The sequence below is a fragment of the Cicer arietinum genome, chromosome 3, assembly GCF_000331145.2.
Source record: "Cicer arietinum cultivar CDC Frontier isolate Library 1 chromosome 3, Cicar.CDCFrontier_v2.0, whole genome shotgun sequence".
NCBI lineage: Eukaryota > Viridiplantae > Streptophyta > Magnoliopsida > Fabales > Fabaceae > Cicer > Cicer arietinum.
In genome coordinates this window covers 28,789,290-28,809,259 of record NC_021162.2, presented here as the reverse complement: position 1 = coordinate 28,809,259, position 19,970 = coordinate 28,789,290, and the positions used below count along the sequence as shown (strand labels likewise).

The 19,970-nt window shown below is 33.6% G+C and overlaps 2 protein-coding genes across 2 annotated transcripts in view; both read right to left on the bottom strand.

Moving 5' to 3' along the window:
- The window catches only part of LOC140919713 (uncharacterized), an 8,006-nt gene extending 6,280 nt beyond the window's left edge, over positions 1-1,726 (bottom strand). Inside the window, exons 1-2 of the mRNA XM_073366327.1 lie at positions 1,549-1,726; positions 356-498 (exon numbers count right to left, since the gene is read on the bottom strand). Of these exons, the coding sequence (XP_073222428.1) occupies positions 356-498; positions 1,549-1,726 (321 nt within the window). The remainder of the gene's footprint in view (positions 1-355; positions 499-1,548) is intronic.
- Positions 1,727-15,917: 14,191 nt separating this feature from the next.
- On the bottom strand, positions 15,918-16,460 carry LOC101495102 (uncharacterized). The gene has a single exon (XM_004514768.1). The coding sequence runs from the start codon at positions 16,458-16,460 to the stop codon at positions 15,918-15,920; it is 543 nt and encodes a 180-aa protein (XP_004514825.1).
- Positions 16,461-19,970: the final 3,510 nt, after the last annotated feature.

The following is a 19,970-nucleotide window of genomic DNA, read 5'->3' as shown; positions in this document are numbered from 1 at the left end:
TTATTATTATTATTATTATTATTATTATTATTATTATTATTATTATTATTATTATTATTATTATTATTATTATTATTATTATTATCCCATTCTATTAGTGCTAAAGGTAACAACTAATGTAACGACACAATTTTACTCATCGTATTATTTTATACATACATATATATGTATACATATTTTATTTTATTTATTTTTATAAGTTGAATATAGTTACTATTGATGAATTAAATCAATTACTAAGACAACACACAAGACACACCTAAAGAAATTAGGACACATATTAACACTCATAAAAAAAAATAGTATTGTATCATTATATTATTTAAAATAAGGTAATGAGAAATTTGGGTGTTACAGTTTGAGGATGATCTTCAGCCGCTCTCCATCTTTTTGGTGGAGAATGAAACTGAGATTGTTTATCAATCTCTATTTTCTGCAAATTGTTTTGCTGCTGTATTTCGATTTGAGTTTCCTCTTCCTCATCTTTTTTACTTATATCTAAGTCATCAAACTCATCAAATAGTATGTACATACTTATTTCTACAACGTTAGTTCTTAAATTAAACACTCTATATCCTTTAGAATCAGTTGAGTAACCAAGAAAGATTGCTTTATCTGATTTTGCATCAAATTTTCCAATGAGATCTTTGTTGTTTAAAATGTAATAGTAACAACCAAAGATATGAAAGTAAGAGATGTTTGGTTTTCTATTTTTCCAAATTTAATACGAGGTTTTGTTGATGATCTTTCTTATGGATACACGGTTTAGAATATAACAAGATGTGTTTATGGCTTCAGCCCAAAAATATCTTTCAACATTTGACTCTTCTAAAATGGTTCTTGCCATTTCTTGTATTGTTCTATTTTTTCGTTCAACAACTCCATTTTGCTGTGGAGTTCTTGCACATGAAAGATTATGAGAAATGCCAAGTTCATCAAAAAAGGTTTTAAAAGAAGCATTTATAAATTCTCCTCCATGATCACTTCTTAAAGAAATGATGTTGGATTCTTTTTCATTTTGAACTTTTTTGCAAAATATTTTAAATGCTTCAAATGCATCATCTTTTTGTTTCAAAAACAAAACCCAGGTAAATCTTGAAAAGTCATCAACAATAACAAAACCATATTTCATTCCTCCTAGACTTGTTGTTTTGACTTGCCCAAAGAGATCTATGTGAAGTAGTTCAAGAGTTCTGTTTGTTGTTACAAAGTCTTTTGAATGAAAACTACTTTTGACTTGTTTTCCTTTTTCACATGCTTCACATATTTTATCTTTTTCAAAGTTAAGTTTGGGTAATCCTCTAACAAGATCTAATTTTGAGATTTTTGAAATGGTTTTCATACTAATATGCCCAGCTCTTTTATGCCATATCCATTTATCTTTATTGATTGATATAAAACACGATTCATCAGGTAGTTCTTCAAGATACAAAACATATGAATTTTTCTTTCGATTTCGAGAAAATAGAATTTCCCCGGTTTTAGTTTTTCTAATTTCACATACCTTTGGTTTGAAAATTACTTCACATCCATTGTCACATAGCTAACTTATGCTTAACAAATTGGGTTTTAAAGCTTCCACATATTGAACATCAGTTATCTGAGCAGAGTTTGTCTTACTAATGGTTCTGTTACCTTTAATCTGAGCTTGGTTGTTATTTCCAAAAGTAACCGATCCTCCATCCTTCTTGATGAATGTCATAAAGTCGGTTTTATCTCCTGTCATGTGTCTTGAACAACCACTGTCCAAGAACCAAGGCTTTCTCTTTATATTTGGAAATCCAACCTGTATACGATATTATTTCAGCCTTAGGTACCCACTTTGTTTTGGGTCTTTGAGAGTTAGTTTTGAAATTTTCTCTTCTTAAGATAACATATCGTCCCTTTTTGATTGTTTTTTAAACCAGATGAATATTTACTTGTTGATTTCGAAAATGATTTAATAATATGGGTTTCAGAAGATTTTGAACTTGGTTTAAAAACATTTGCAGATCGTTCTCCTTTTTCTGGTTTTTCTGGAGAAGGTTCAACTTTCGTTTTGGAACTTTCTCCGTTTTGAGAACAATCTGGAGAATGTTCTCCTTTTTGCAGTTTTATTAATACTGTCTTGGAAGAACGATCTCATTTTTTAATCAAGCTCTTACTTTTAATCTTTTCATCTCTTTTTCTAAAATAGCAAGCAAATTCCAGATGTCCAAGTTTTTTACAATATGAGCATCTAGTTTTACATCTTTCTTCCTTTCTTTCCAGGACAAAAAAATTTTCATACAATTTTTTTTTTGAGTTTGATTGAAGCCAAAGCCAGCTTTATCAAAGATTCCTATTTGAGACCCCCTAATTTTATGAAAGGTTTCAGTAGCTTTAATGAAATTTAATAAATCTGTTTTAAGAAGTTCATTTTCATTTTTAAGGTGAATGTTCTCTGTTTTCAGAGCACTTAACCTTCTTGTTTTTCAAAATTTTGTTTCTCCGTTTCTTTTAGCTATTGAATAATTATTTTGAGCATATTATTTTGAGCTTGAATTTCTTCTTTTTCTTCTTTCACTTTATGAAATTGTTCTTTTAAGAAACTACATTTTTGAATAAGGAGGTTTGAGTCATTTAACAAGTTATCAAATTCTTTTCCCACTTGTTCACATAAATAACAGGGTTCAGAATTTATTACCTCATCTTCCTCCTCATCCTCTTCTTCTTCTTCTTCTTAACATGTAGAAATCATTGATTTCTTTTTTAAAGGAAATCATTTTGGTGGATTTTTGTTTGAGGGACATTCTGCTTTGTAATGTCCTAATTTATTACATCCAAAACATGTGACTTGGCTTTTGTCTACCTCAGTTTTGGGATTTTTGTTTTGAAATCCCTTTTTAATTTGATCTCTTCTTCTCATCATTCTCTGTATTCTTCTGGTGAGAAGAGCAATTTCATCAGCATCTTCTTGTTTGTTTTCTTCTAGTTCTTCCTCTATTTGTGCTGTGATTTTTTCTTGACATGCTTTTAGTGCTATTGCCTTTCCCCTCTTAATTGGTTTGTCTTCTTGTAGCAGTACTTCATGTGCTCTTAATGTTCCAATTAATTCTTCTATGGGAAGTGATTCAAGGTTCTTGGCTTGGCTTATAGCTGTTACCATTGGTCTCCATATAATTGGAAGACACCTCATGATCTTTCTTGCTCTTTCTTTAATTGTGTAAGCTTTCCCAAGAGAACACATTTCATTTACTGTTGTTGTGAATCTTGAGTACATTTCATCAATGGTTTCTCCTTCTTGCATTTCGAACAGTTTGAATTTACTTATGCCATTGTCTATCCTAGTTTCTTTGACATGGCTTGTTCCTTCATGGTGAGTTTGCAGTGTATCCCAAACTTCTTTTGCAGTTGTGCATTCATCTACTCTTTCACTTTCTTCCCTGCTAAAAGCACATGATAAGAATAACTGAGCTTTAGAATTTAGAAGTACCTTAGTTTTATCATCAACTATCCAGACTATTTCTTTCTTCATGGCAGAGTTTGAGTCATCTTGATCAACCCTTGGTATGAAGTCTCCATCTGCAATGATGCGCCACATTCTTGTATCTTGAGTCTTTAGAAACAACTGCATCTTATTTTTCCAGAAGTAATAATTCGATCCATCAAAGAATGGTGGTCTGTTTGAAGATCCTCCTTCAACAATGTACTTTGCTTTCGACATTCTTCTAGATCTTTTCTCTAGAACTTGTAAGGTGTTTTTACTCTTTCTAGAGACCGAACTCTAATGCCAATTGAAGTAGCAACATGGATTTACAAGGAAGGGGGGGTTTAAATTGTAAATATATCTTTTTAAAAATTTCTGAAATAAACTCAAGTTTTAACTCAAGAATGATATTGGTTAAGAAAACAGAAAACGAAGAACGTTCTTGGTTAGCTTACAAAACAGAAAATCAGTTTGTGTTTATCTTAGTTGATCAATCAAGCTTAATAAGTAAGGAGATAAGATAGAGAATACCACACAAAGATATATCCTGGTTCACCCAACTTGGGCTACGTCCAGTCCTCACACTGTGAGTTTTACAATAAGATTGTTTTTTGGATAGAATCTGAGATTTCTCAACTCTTGTTTGAGATTCGATTCTTTACAAAGAAATCAGTAGTAATCACGCAATCTGATGTTGGAATTTAGAACTGCTTCTTCTTTGTGAAAATTGAGAACTTCAAGTATGTAAATATGAATGATTATGAGAATTGATAGCACTTGAATTTCATGCTTAATTTCTGGATATTGGCCTTCCTTTTATAGGCATTTAGAAGCAATTAATAAGGGTCAAAAAGAGCTGTTGGTAGTGCTCTATTACTTTTGACCAAAACCAATATATGAGAATAAAAATAATCCAGCCTTTGAATAAGTTAAAACTGATTTGATTGAGTCTGTTACAACCATGCTTAATCAGTTTTGTCTTCTAGTTTAATGGCATTTGAAGCTTCTCACTTAATCTTTGATGCTACAGCTTCGATCTGGAGCCTTGAATCTAGCCAAAATAGTTTGGAGAAAGATTATAAGTCATTGCAGAAGTAAACAAAGCACTGCTGTAATTCTGCAGAAAACAAAGATTGATTATCAATCTTGATCTGTCAATTTGATCTTTCTGGAGATTTGATGATCAATCTGGAGTTCCTATTTTGATCTTTCTGGATGTCTTTGTAATGTCTTAACATATATCAAGGTTGATCGAAATTTCTTGACAGTTTGATTTAAGTGGTTTCAAACTATTTCAACTGGTCTGTTTCGTGTCCTTTTATTTTAATGATTCGAGAACCTTCTCGTACTAGGATGAATCCTATTTGTTCCTTGCCATGTACTGATGATATTGGTATAAAATTCAGAGGCAAAGGCTTTGTAAACTGGTGGAGATTGATTGTTCAAGATGCTGTGACAATCCATCTTGAGTCAGGAGATCGTTCTCCATTTTGTCCAGAATGATCTTGTTTCAGTTTTGAGTTGTTTTTCTTTGCTTTGCTTGATTATGTTCTTTAATTAAATTCACTCAAAGCACAAGTTAAATTAACATAACATTTTAGAATCATAATTAACTATCTTAATTAACCTTTGTTTATTTTCATCAAAACTTTAAATATAGAGTTTGTCTCAACAATGTTCACTAGAACGAAAACCAAGAGAAGTGATCGCAATAGAGAATTTCTTAAACCAAACTCGAAAAGCCTATTTAAGACCATATAGAGCCTTTTTTAACTTACATATTTCCCCTTGATTATGAGAAACTCCTTGTGGAGGGACCATATAGACTTCTTCATGAATCTCACCATTTAAAAAGGAATTTTTGAAATCCATTTGGGAAATATGTCATTGACGAATAGATGCAACTGCAATAATAGTACGAATATTGGTCATCTTGGCTACAGGAGCAAAAGTTTCTTCATAATCCACACGATATTGTTGAGAGAATCCCTTAGCAAAAAGACGTGCTTTGTAGCGCTCAATTGACCCATCAGACTTAATTTTGATCTTGTATACCCAACAAGAGTCAATAGCATGTTTTCCAGGAGGAAGATGTACTAATTCCCAAGTATCGGTTTTGTGCAATGCATAGGGTTCTTATGCCATAGTCTGCTGCCAAAGAGGATCAAGAACAACCTCTTTATAGGAAGAGGGCTCAGATAAACTGATCATATCATTTTGGCACATGTTTCTAGCTTTTTAGTTTGGTATTTTAAAAGCTCTGTATAGCTTAGATTAATATTTTTAACTTGTTTCTAAACTTTATGTCGAATTTGAATTATAATTTTATTATTTGCATTTTAATTTTATTATTTGTATTTTGACTCTTGTTCGCTATGTAGGCCATAACATGAGCTCTAGGTATTGGATTGGTGCATACGAGCAAGCGTTGGAAAGCTTTTGTGTTGGAAGAAAAAACCAATTCCAAACTTTACTTGGCCTAAATTGCAGATTTCGTAATCTGGATTTTTGTAATAATTTTAATAAGCGGGTCACTTGTTTTTAAAACTAGACTCACAATGATTAAAAATGAAAATAATGAACTTATCCCCACGCGAGTGTAGAAAAGATGGATGATCCATATTGCACCAGAGGACCAAGAAAAGACCACGTTCACTTGTTCTTTTGGCACATTTTCCTACAAGAGGATGCCCTTTGGCCTATGCAATGCTCCTAGAACTTTCCAACGCTGCATGATTAGTATTTTCTCTGACTTGATAGAAAATTGTATTGAAGTTTTCATGGATGATTTTACTGTGTATGGTTCCTCATTTGATGCATGCTTGAACAATTTAGATAGAGTTTTGCATAGATGTATTGAAACTAAACTTGTGTTGAATTATGAAAAATCTCATTTTATGGTTTAATAAGACATAGTTTTGAGACATGTGATCTCTAAAAATGGGATTGAAGTGGATCCAGCCAAAATTAATGTGATTTCTAATTTGTCTTACCCGTCTTGCATCCACGAGATTCGTTCTTTTCTTGGCCATGCAGGTTTTACAGGCGCTTTATCAAGGATTTCAGCAAGATAGCTCTTCTATTGTCAAATTTTCTGCAAAAAGATGTCAGTTTCACCTTCGATGACAAATGCAAGAAGGCGTTTGATTTCTTAAAGGCAGCACTGACCTTTACTCCCATAATTCAGTCACCCAATTGGATCCTCCCTTTTGAAATTATGTGTGATGCATCTAACTCTGCAATGGGAGCAGTCCTTGCACAAAGGTTTGGTAAGGCTACCCATGTTATTTATTATGCTTCTAGGACTTTAGATTCTGCAAGGCTAATTATACTACCACTGAAAAGGAACTTTTAGCTATTGTTTTTGCACTTGATAAGTTTAGATCATATTTGTTAGGTTCGAAGGTAGTTTTTTTTACTGACCATGCTGCTTTGAAGTTCTTGTTGAAGAAACCATAAGCAAATCCGAGATTGATCTAGTGGATGTTGTTACTCCAAGAATTTGATTTAGAGGTTAAAGATAAGAGTGGAGCTGAAAATTTGGTGGCAGATCATTTGAGCCTAATAGAAATGGACGAGGACCCCATCCCCATTCAAGATGACTTCCCTGATGAGAAACTGCTACATTTGCGTGAGGTAACTCCTTGGTTTGCTGATTTAGTTAATTATCTAGTTGATGGAGTCTTTCCTGCAGATGCATCCCAAACACAAATACATAAAATTAAAAGTGATTCCAAAGATTACGTGTGGGATGATCCATATATGTGGAAATTTTGTAGTGACTAGGTGATTAGGCGATGTGTTTCCCACCATGAGGCTCAATCCATTCTTCATTTTTGTCATGCCTCTCAAACTGGAGGATATTTTGGTCCTCAATGGTCAGCAAGAAAAAGTCTTATACTCGGGTTTCGTTTGGCGCACATTGTTTAAAGATGCTTTTGAGACTTACAAAACTTGTGAGTAGTTCCAAATAGCAGGAACACCAATAAATTGTAGGAGTGAGATGCCTCAACAACCTATGCTTTTCTGTGAAGTATTTGATGTATGGGCATTGACTTTATGGACCATTTTTCCGTATCATTTGGTTATGTCTATATTTTACTAGTTGTTGATTATGTTTCGTAGTGGGTGGAAGCAATACCCACTAGGACTAATGATTCTAAAGTTGTTGCAGGTTTTATCAGATCAAATATTTTTTTGTAGGTTTGGAATACCCTGAGCCATCATAAGTGATCAAGGCACTCATTTTTGCAACCGCACCATGGACACTTTGCTTCGGAAGTATGAGGTTGTGCACAAAGTTTCTACACCTTATCATCCCCAGACTAATGGGCAAGTTGAAGTCTCAAATAGGGAAATCAAACAGATCTTAGACAAGATGGTGCAGCCAAACAGGAAAGACTGGACCCACCGACTTGAATAAGCTCTTTGGGCTCATAGAACAACCTATAAAACACCAATAGGGATGTCCCCTTACCGACTTGTGTTTGGTAAGGCATGCCAACTCTAAGTGGAAATAGAGCATCATGCTTATTGGACGGTCAAGAGTTGTAACCTTGAGATGGAGAAAGCAGGTTTGGAGAGAAAACTTCAATTGCAACAACTTGAAGAGCTTAGATTTGAAGCTTTCGAGAACTCTCACATCTATAAGGAGAAAACTAAGTACTTTCATGATAATATGATTTCTAGGAAGAAATTTTCCATTGGCCAAAATGTTTTATTGTTCAACTCCCGTTTGAAAATTATGGCTGGGAAACTTCGATCGAAGTGGATTGGCCCTTTTCTTGTAACTAACATTTTTTCTCACGGTGCAATGGAAATAAAAAGTGAAAACACCGAGAAAATATTCAAAGTAAATGGACAACGCCTCAAGCTATTCCATGAGAGTTCTGTGCTTGAAGATGCTACCATAAAAGAACTCTCTTTGGACATTGCACTGCATCCTTTTTCATCAGATTTTATGATTGTAAATGTTGAGAGTTTGTTGGACTGGCATGATTGGATAGTATTTTCGCATTCTTGGTAAAATAAATTGGATTAAAATGTTAAATTGTGTATCATTTGTGATAAATCATTAACCTTTGTGAGATTTTTTAGCCTTATTATGAATATAATACATTTTTCCATCTTTTTTTGTGTGTGTGTTATCTCACTCATGATTGTTAGTTACGCCAGAACTTGACTTGACTCTTGTCTACATGCATATATTGAAATGATCTAAGCATTTGTTTCTGATTAAGCTACTAGCCAAATAAGCCTACCCTACAATTATCCATTTGTTTAAGCCCCTTTGAACCTAATTATCCCATTCTTTGTTATATAGCTCAGTACAAGCTTAAAAGTGAAAAACAATGAATTGAGAGCACGTCAATTGTTATTATAGAGATGTGTGGATGAAACAAACCATAACCAAGTACAAATGTAATACATATGCTGCTTTAATTGTTACTTTATCAACATACCTTTAATTATGTTACATATTTCTTCTGCAATTCGTATTTATAAATAAAATCAAGATCAAGCGGCAACAAGCGCGACTTCAATGTGAAGCTTATGGATGCATTGTAACATAAAAATATGGGAGCAGACTAATGAAATTGAGCACCAAATTTACTTGAGAAGCATCCATATTTTAGAAAAACGAAGAAGGGTTGAAAGCATTTCTAATAATGTTGAGTGCACGTCAATTGTTATTATCGAGATGTGTGGATGAAACAAACCCTAACAGGTATGTAATACAAATGCTACTTTACATGTTTCTTCTACAATTCGTATTTATAAATACTCCAATTAAGATCAAGCAGCAACAAGCGCGACTTTAATGTGAAGTTTATGGATGCATTGTAACAAAAAAATATGGGAGCAGACTAATGAAATTGAGCACCAAATTTGCTTGAGAAGCATCCATATTTTAGAAAAGTGTAGAAGGGTTCAAAGCATCTCTAATAATAGTGGTGGATCAATTATATAGCAAAAGGCATGTTGTTTTGGAATTGGGATCCATCATTCCTAATTATAAAAACAACCTTAATTCCTATTTTGAAAACTTTCATGCGGAGTTTTTGAGGAGGCATGGGAATGTGGCTGCTCATGCTTTGGTAAAGGCATCACATCACTAGCTAGTTTCCAATCTTCTTTTTTTTTCTCTAAAAAAGTACACCAATGAAAATATTAACTAATTCATTCTCCTAAAAGCTAAATTTGTAAATTCATATTAATGTTAATAAATCTAATACCACAAAAAAATTTCTTAATTCTTCTTATTTACTCAGAGAGCAACCACACAATAGGCAAGTCAAAGTTCATGCCATTCATTTGGTTATGCTCCCCATTTCCTCATACATTTCCACTGTCGGTGACCTCTGCACATCAACGGAACACACTGCATAAACACCTTCGATCAGGAATATTTCTGATACAAGGAGTGATCCCTTTATTAACCATCGGCTCTGATACCAGCGTTGGATCATAAGAGTAGCCTGAGGAATCATATGTTAACAATGACATACATGGAAAAGAGGAAGAAAAGAGACAACCACTCTAGGGTTTCATAACATAGAATGAACCAAACTTTTTGGGTTAATAGAGTTACAATGAGTGTATATACAAGAGAATAGAAATGTCTAAAATACCCTTACTACTATATATAATAACATTATCTAACATCTCCTCCCAAACTCACAACGCATTAACATGGAGCATCGAGAGTTTGTCAACTACAAAACGAAAATGTTTAACGGAATGCATGTTTGTGAATAAATCAGCAATCTGTAAAGTAGAAGAGACAAACCGTAGAGTAATGGTTCCATGCTGAAGATGATGACGAGTAAGATGACAATCAATCTCAATGTGTTTGCTACATTCATGAAAGACCGAGTTATGAGAAATTTGAAAAGCACACTTGTTATCGCAGTGCATTCGAGTTGACTCATAACGAGAGATACCCATATCAGACAAAAGTCAACGCAACCAAATTATTTCAGCAGTAGTAGATGCCATAGCACGATACTCAACTTCTGTAGAAGAGCGAGAGACAACGTCATGGTTCTTACTCTTCCAAGAAATAAGAGAGTCTCCAAGAAAGATACAAAATCATGTGGTAGATATACAATTTATGGTGTCACTAGCCCAATCAGCATCATAATAAGCACGTAACTCCAATGAGGATAACAAAGAATAGGAAGAATTGTTGCCCAATGTACAATAATGGGAGAGAATACCAACTGACTAACAACATGAACAACATAAGAAATGTCAGGTTTGGTAATCGTAAGATACACTAAGCTGCCAACCAAAGTACGATACAAAGTGGGATCTGGTAAAGGAACACCATCAGAAGGAGCATATTTCACATTCAACTCAAGAGGAGTATATGCTACTCTAGTATAAGAAAAACGAGTTTGGTCAAAAATGTTGACAATGTACTAGGATTGACAAAGAAGGTAGCCTCTAGGAGAGTATGCAACTTTAATCCCCAAGAAATAGCGAAGAGTTCCCAAGTCCTTCATCTCAAACTGATTGGCTAACTGCAATTTCAACTCATTGATTCCACTAACTTCATCACCTGTAATAATTATATCATCAACATACAGAGAAAGTATAATGCGACCATAGGTGGTGGACCTTATAAACAATGCAAAATCATATTCACTAGAGCGGAAACCAAGAAAAGTGATCACAATAAAGAATTTCTCAAACCAAGCTCAATGAGCCTGTTTAAGACCATATAGAGCCTTTTGTTACAATCACTAGAAGCGTTATCATTAGGACCAAACAGATTAATATGGGTTAGTACATAACTCTTAGTAATCTGATAATCAGATAAAACAAAGTAAAAAGGGACGTGCTCAAGAAAAACAACATTACGAGAAACATAAAGTTTTCTTGCATGAGGATCATAACAATGACAACCCTTTTGATCATCCCCATAACAAAAAAAACACACATGGCTGAATTTTTCAAAGGGAGACAAACATAATATGACAGAGGATAGAATTCTATTGATAACATGAACATCAGTAAAAACTGCTTCTCCCCAAAACTCACTATGAACCGAAGCAGACAACAAAAGGGAACGAGAAGTCTCTATAATATGACGGTATTTTCTTTTAGCAACTCCATTTTTTTTAGGAGTATTACTACAAGATGTAAGGTGGAGGGTGCCATCATAACCAAGTAATTCAGATAATTTATTAGATGTATATTCACCACCTAAATCACAAAAAAAGCACTTTCTAACAACATTGTGTTGAGTTTTAACCATAGCACGAAACATATGATAAATGTCAAAAAACTCAGACCGATTTTTCATAAGATAAACCCAACAATAATGAGTGTAATCATCAATAAATGAAACATAATATCTAGATCCGCCTTTTGTGAGAACTGGTGATGGACCCCAAACATCAGAGTGAACTAAATCAAAAGGCGCATATGAAACGAAAACACTTACTAAATGGTAAAGCTGAAAATTTAGCAAGTTTACAACCACAATAATCTGAAATATCACTGGTTTGTAACTTTCCTAAAGCTCCAGTAGATACGAAATATTTTAATCTAGAAGCAGAGAAACATGTCCAAGGCGAGAATGCCATAAATAAAAACTAGAAGACAAAAATTCAAGCGAAAACTAGATAATAAGTCATCAGTAGTTGTTGATGTTGTAGTATCTAGGACTAGCTGGTCATCCAAAACCTAAAGTCCCCCCTGTATATGGCTTGTCTCAATCAACCTCCCAAAATGTGGATCCTGCACACAACGAGAAGTGGAAGAAAATATAACTGAATAGCCGAAATCACATATTTGACTAACAGAAGCAAGACTTAAAGTAAGATTAGGAATATAATAAATTTCAGAAAGAGACAAGTTAGGTGTGGAGACAAAACCAATGCCTGCTAGTGGCATAGGAGTGTCATCAACAGTCATAACTGACACAGACGAGGCATGATTCACAAACACAAAAGATTTATCATTATATGTCATATGGTCAGATGTTCCAAATTCAAGAATTCATATGGAAGGAGATATACCTGACATACTAGAGGAATTCAAACCTTTAGAAAGGGTGGCAGGCATGGCATGTGATTGAGTAGCAAAAAGTTTTTGAAGATGTTCTGTAATATCAAATGTTTGAGAAGCAGTCTCATATGAGTATACAGAACCAAAACTAGAGCCAATGGTAGGAGAAGCGGAAGCAACAACATTGGACGATGGTCCCTTAAAATTATTCTTATGTGTTCTCCTCAATTTCAGACAATGTGCTTTCTAATGACATTTTTCTTTGCAAAATGCACATTCATCATTACCAAGCCCAACCCTCCTTTGAGATTGTCCTTTTTGAACAAGAGCAACAAAAACAGAGGGAGGAGTTGAGAGAATTCCCTTATCTAAAACACCAGAATGAGTCTTAAGTCTGATTTCTTCTGCCAACAATTCACTAACTACTGATTCAACATTAGGAAGAGGGGAATTATGCAAAATACCTCCACGAAGGCCCTCAAAAGCATCACGAAGAGCCATCATAAACCAAACCAGACATTGCTCCTCTCTTTGATCAATGTATGCTTTGACAACTTTCAACTCAGGTGATTCCATAAGAGCCAATTGATCCCACAAATTAGTCATTGCTGAATAGAATTCTTGAATGGTCATATTGTTCTGCTTAATGGCTCTAATATCACTTTCCAACTAATAACATTTTGCAAAGTTAGACTGAACACACAAATATTTCAAGTGATCCCAAATCTCTCTAGCAGTATCATATTTTGCTAGTTGCACTCCTATAGACAACTCAACATAATTATTAATCCAAGTAATAATTTTTGAATTACTAACATTCAATGTTTTCAGATCTTTTGTATATTTAGTTTCATCCCTTTTATTTGGAGGCTTAACAGAAATCCCATCAACAAATCCCACATATCTTTTCCAATCAAAAAGTTTTTCATCACATAAATCCAATAAGAGTAATTTTGTCCATTGAGGTGAACATTAACAACTTGAAAAGAATCATCCTTAGCACCAACCATGACAAATAATGACAGAAAAATACGACAAACACAATCACTCAGACAAAGTAAATTAGGGATAATCTGTCAATAGCAGAGTCAACAAAGAACCGAACAAAATCACGCCGGAAACAGAAGAACACAACCACACTGGAAACAGAAAAGAAGAATCACGTCAGAGAAAGAAGAGCAGAATCGCGCCGGAAATAAAGAGGCATAATCTAGCTGGAAACGGAGGAAGCAAATCGGTATCGACCATAAAATGGGTCAGAAACGGATGAAACAAATCGGTACTGTCCGCAAAACGGGTCGCACAAAATCAACCAAAATCAACCTGTGGACCACTTTACAGTAGATCCCAAAATCAACCAAAGCTCTTATACCATGTTAACAATGACATACATGGAAAAGAAGAATAAAAGAGATAACCGCTCTAAGGTTTCATAACGTAGAATAAACCAAGCTTTTTGGGTTAATAGAGTTATAATGAGTATATATATAAGAGAATATCAATGTCTAAAATACCTTTACTACTAATATATAATAACATTATCTAACATCATCCATATTGTGTCAAAAGCAACCACACAAGTAAGTTGAACACTACATCTCAAACCAAAACCTTAAGACAATAGATTTATGAATTATCTCTATTTGTGTCTCAACCTCCACTTTTCTAAGTAATGTGAGACTTCTTACTTACACTTGCTACATAACAACATCTTGGGTTAGTTTAAAAATTATGCATTAAGTAGTTCTAACTCAACTGACAAATGTTACTATTTTTTTGTTTAACATATTGTCATAAATTCAAACTAAAGACCACACCGTGATGTGTGAGTTTAGGATGATATATGTCATCTTTTATACATACAAAAGAAAATTATGCATATGAAATATGTTGTAATTTGCAGGATATTTTTTTTCCAATGTTTCTAGAACCCGAATAAAAACTAGCCTTTATCTTTTTATCTAGATTTTTTCTTTTTTTGCTTTCTTGCTTTAATATAAGAACACCAATTTCTTTGTTTTGTTGTGTAATGATAAAAATGACAGGTTCGATTATATGTGTGTTGCTGATTGCATTACGAGTCACATGTGCTTCCCACGATGCAGACATGGGAGGCCCCTCTTTTAAAGATAGCTTTGAAATTTTATTCCTAATTATCACAATAGTTCAAACCTTAAATAGGAAAATATCTTCTTTTTCCACTATATTTCTTTCATCTCTTTAATTTCCTCTTTTTCATTAATTTTGAATTTGAGAATACTTGTTTCCTTTTAAAATTTTGGACTTATATGTTACCACTTATATATTTCCTTTTTTTTACAAAGAAATTATTTAAAAGAAAAATTAGAATATGAAATAATAAATTATTTTCCTTTTTTCAATAAATTATTTTTGATAGATGGATTTATTTTTTTAGAAAAAGTAATTTTATTAAAAAAAAATCTCTAATTTCATCTCTAAAAAAATATCTAGTTTATTGAATATAAATTATTTTTTTTTATGATAACGTAACAAAGTGACCTTAATTTTGTCTTACGCACTTTAAAACTAATCCGTTATATTCTGTCTTTTTCAAGAGTTAAAACATGTTCTGGTATGAAATGGCATAAACTACTTCGTGAAGTGTTTCATGACCTGAAGCAATATTGGAAAGTAAAATCTTTCTATCACTATTAGGTGTAAGAAAAATTCAGAAAAAATAAATTTTATTTATATAACATTTTTAGTAAATAATATTTATTTATTATCATTTTTTAAATGATACAAATAATTTATTTATCTATTAATTTAAAAAACAAATATATACCGCTATATGTCTAATTGATGCATGTAACATAGTATTTTACTATACATCCACAAAGTTGACAAAACATTCACGAGTCATTTTTATAACCTTTTTATTTCCAAGATAATCTACCAAAAATGTTTGAAACTCTACGTTTATTAGGCTACTAAAAATAGAAGAAAAAAACATCAAAATAATTTTTTTTAATTATTAAATTTATTTTATCATTTATAAAGTTATTTTTACTAGTGGTGCTATTTATTAGGCACATATATAGTGAAGTTGATCAATTAATAAAGACACATTCACCCGCTGAGAAATAATGCAACATATTATTTTTTGTTAACATCTTTCTTAATAATAAATATATATTTTATTAATCAATAATTGTTATTTTAATTAAATAATTAATTTAAGTTTCATTAATTATTAATTTAATTAATTATTACTTTAATGAAATAATTAATTTAAGTTTTATTAATTATTTAATTAAGTAATTATTATTTTAATTAAATAAATAAATACAATGTTAATTTTATATTTTATAATTATTAAAAAATTAATTAAATGGAGTCCATAAAATAACAATATTTAATTTAATATTATAATTAAACATACAAAAACCAAATTAACTAATTTTATTACAATGAACTAATTTCTATTACATTAATCAATACGATAAGGGCATTTATTCTTGCTATGTCCCTCGTTCCGACACAAACTACATCTCTTGGGGTGTGTGTTTTTCTCTCGTTGATCCATTTCAGTATGAATACGAGTAGACTGTGGACGATCTTTTGGATCTCTTCTCATGGTTGGATTGTGGCACAACTCTATTCCATTGTATTCTGGCCAATATGATTGAAGAGGAATTGCTGGGAACTCTTCCTTGTAAACGCCAAAGATACATTGCAATGTATACTTAGAAGACACATACATCATGTAGTCACGGTGAATAAACGAACAAGTCGCAATGACATGTGAACATGGATAGTGTAATGCTTCAAATTCACCATAATCACACCATCTTTTGTCGAGGTCTACCTTGAATGTCCCTATAGGAAGATCGCTTGGTGGACGAACCAACTCCTTAACTGTGAATATACTATGGGCTCGATTGTGAATAACAACTTCATGGGAATTTGACATTGCTCGTTCCTTGTTAAGATTTTGAATGATTGTATTTGAGTAAATCAAACCTGATGTCATCATTGCTTGGGCCTGTGTCCATCTTTCTTAAAATTTTGCAGTCACTCTGTAGTATGTTGCTTGCACCAAAGAACTGATTGGAAGATTGCGTGTCCCCTTTAATACATTATTCATGCACTCATAATGGTTAGTTGCCATGTGTCCCCAACATCTACCTTCATCATATGCTTGTAGCCATTGTTCCTTTGGAATATCGTCGAGCCATTTCACTGCATCTTGACTCCAATCACTGATTTGTCTTCTAAAGTATGTGATGTCTGGTTGAGTCATAGCGTATCCTGAATGAACAAAAGTTGATGTTGTTTGTAACACCCTGTTTTCCAAAGCGAGGGTGTATTTTTTTTTTCAAAAGGGATTAATGTAAAACAGAGAAATAAATAAGGTAATACCTTTGGATAAATAATTGAGTCATTATAATTTACAAGCAGCAGAAAAGTTTCTCAAAATATGAATCCAAAATATTTACACATCAAAAAGTGGTACATGTAGCCCATCGAAAATAACATGTCAAGCTGACAATATTAGTAAAGGTACAGTTTTCCAGTTCAAAATAACGTAATCTAAAAAAACATCTGTTCCCTCTATGTCATCCTAATCTGATCATTCTTCAAAAAAAACTATAGCTATACACCTTGAGTGATCTCCACGCGCCCCGTGAGATCCTCCTAACATAGCTCCAGTCAAGCATTCCCATCCGTAGGGTATGAACCAGTAGGATCGTCCTGGCTCTCATTTGAGGGCAAAGCCCAGATTTCCACAATATTTTTAAATGCACAAAATAACCTTTCAATTAAGCATGCACCTTAGAAGGATTTTCCATGTGCTAAAAGTTCATATAATGCTTACCAATTAAAAATGAAGTCAAAATAAGGTTCTCAATCCATCAAGTAATACATAACTAACCAAGACATTGATAAATCAATTGAGCAATCTGTTATCTAACTCAAAATAGGAATTTCTACTAAGCCAATCGATTTCCAAATCGATTTCCTGAAGGTTTTTAGTGAAATTTGAATTCTGGGCATAAATCGATTGACAGGATAGCTGAGCCTCTGACTTAAATGCCAATCGATTTTTGTCAGTTTTGCTAAATTCTTGCATGGCCAAATCGATTGGGAAATCGATTTTATAAATAGTTGATCCCCTGTAACTTCCCAAATCGATTTTATAAATAGTTGAGCCCCTGTAACTTCCCAAGTCGATTGGGAAATCGATTTCCCTGCTTATCCTTCCAAAAATACATAACTAATTCAATCACATTCATACACAACTCCAAATCTTAACACTTAGCAATTCCCACACAATCACCACGACAAATTGGGTTTCGAAATAGTTTTACAATCCATCACACTTACACACGATAATCAATACATAACACATAGCAATTCCAACACAATTACCACGACAACTTGAGTTTCGAAATAGTTTACAATCAGTCACACTTACACACAAAATCAATACATAACACTCAATCATAACTTGATTCAAACACGACTCGTGTGCCAAGCACCCTAATGCGATGCGTATATGCCAAAATGCATGGACTCAGAATTCCAAACCAAAACCCTCCTCGAAGGGCCGTAAATCATAATTGTACCGCCTATCGCAGGCCAAAGTACCAATTACCGAGGTGCCACCTATCACGGGTCAACACGATTTACTAAAAAGCGTAAATCATAAACGTACCACCTATCACGGGTCAGTACAGTTTACCGAGGTGTCACCTATCACGGGTCAACACGATTTACTAAAAGAAAAAGCGGAAATCGTAAATGTACCACCTATCACGGGTCAGTACAGTTACCATGGTGTCACCTATCACGGGTCAACACGATTTACTAAAAGAAAAAGCGGAAATCGTAAATGTACCACCTATCACGGGTCAGTACAGTTACCATGGTGTCACCTATCACGGGTCAACACGATTTACTAAAAGAAAAAGCGGGAATCGTAAATGTACCACCTATCACGGGTCAGTACAGTTACCATGGTGTCACCTATCACGGGTCAACACGATTTACTAAAAGAAAAAGCGGGAATCGTAAATGTACCACCTATCACGGGTCAGTACAGTTACCATGGTGTCACCTATCACGGGTCAACACGATTTACTAAAAGAAAAAGCGGGAATCGTAAATGTACCACCTATCACGGGTCAGTACAGTTTACCGAGGTGTCACCTATCACGGGTCAACACGATTTACTAAAATATAAATCGCAAACGTACAACCTATCACGGGTCCGTACAATTTACCAAGGTGCCACCTATCACGGGTCAGCACAATTCACCAAAAATATAAATCGTAAATGTACCACCTATCACGGGTCAGTACAGTTACCATGGTGTCACCTATCACGGGTCAACACGATTTACTAAAATGTATTACAAGAATGATTCATGGATGATTCTTGATAAAACTGCTTCAATGGCGTTAGAAACGGCCGTCTTTGAGTTTCTATGCTAGGACACAAGTCTCCCAAGTTCCCAAGAGTCAAAAAAAGATCCTAAAACAGTAAAAATCTGCGTTGGCAGAGGCCAAACCTGAGAAATGCGCTCCAGGCGCACAACATCTGCTATCTGTTGTAATTTGCATATTGCTCATCTTTTGCGTCTGAATGTGGTCCCGGTGTCTTCATGAAAGTTGTAGATATGGATCGTAGCTTTCATTAGCACTTGGAGTGACACTAATTGGACATCTAGAACTCCAGATATGGCTGAAATACTCCACATATATCATGTTTTTCACCAAAATTCAGCACTGCACTAAAACAAAACGCAATGTAAAATTACGACAAATTCCTACTTAATCACCGAAATAAAAACAAAAAACATTTTATTAACTCAAAGAACAAAAATCAACAAAATGTATCAAATAAATCCTTAATTTAACTGGTGATTGAGGATAAATAAGACTAAAACAGTGGGACAATATGCATATGATGAAGAGTCATCAACGGGTCTGCACGGTTTTCGAAAACATAAATCATAAATGTACCGCCTATCACAGGCCAAAGTACTGTTTATCAAGGTGCCACCTATCACGGGTATGCACGATTTACAAAAAGAATGAAAATGCATGAGCATATACTGATTCCATCCACAACAATCGTTAAGCAAATGCAGATATTAAAAGATTCCCCATTTTTAATACTCATTTAACTTAAACGATTTTCACAACAAACATTAAGAAAACAAAAATATTAAGAGATTCCCCATTCTTAATACTCGTTTAACTCTAATGGTTTTCAAATTCCACACAAAAATAACTGAAACATATTATCAAATTCAATCCACGATCCACGCCAAAACACATCAATTCATTTCTCCACAAAATCCAACCATACACATATCAAATTTCATCAGTATTAATTATGAATACGTCAAATACGATGAACATGAATCAACACAACATAACACTCAAATACATCAAATTTCATTTACTCAAAATCATACATAAATGAGTTTAAATTCATTTTCCACGAAACATTCATCAATATAACCAAAACCTA

What these genes read in the sequence shown, in the direction of transcription:
- LOC101495102 (XM_004514768.1), bottom strand. Translation starts at nt 16,460, where the DNA reads ATGACATCAGGTTTGATTTACTCAAATACAATCATTCAAAATCTTAAC.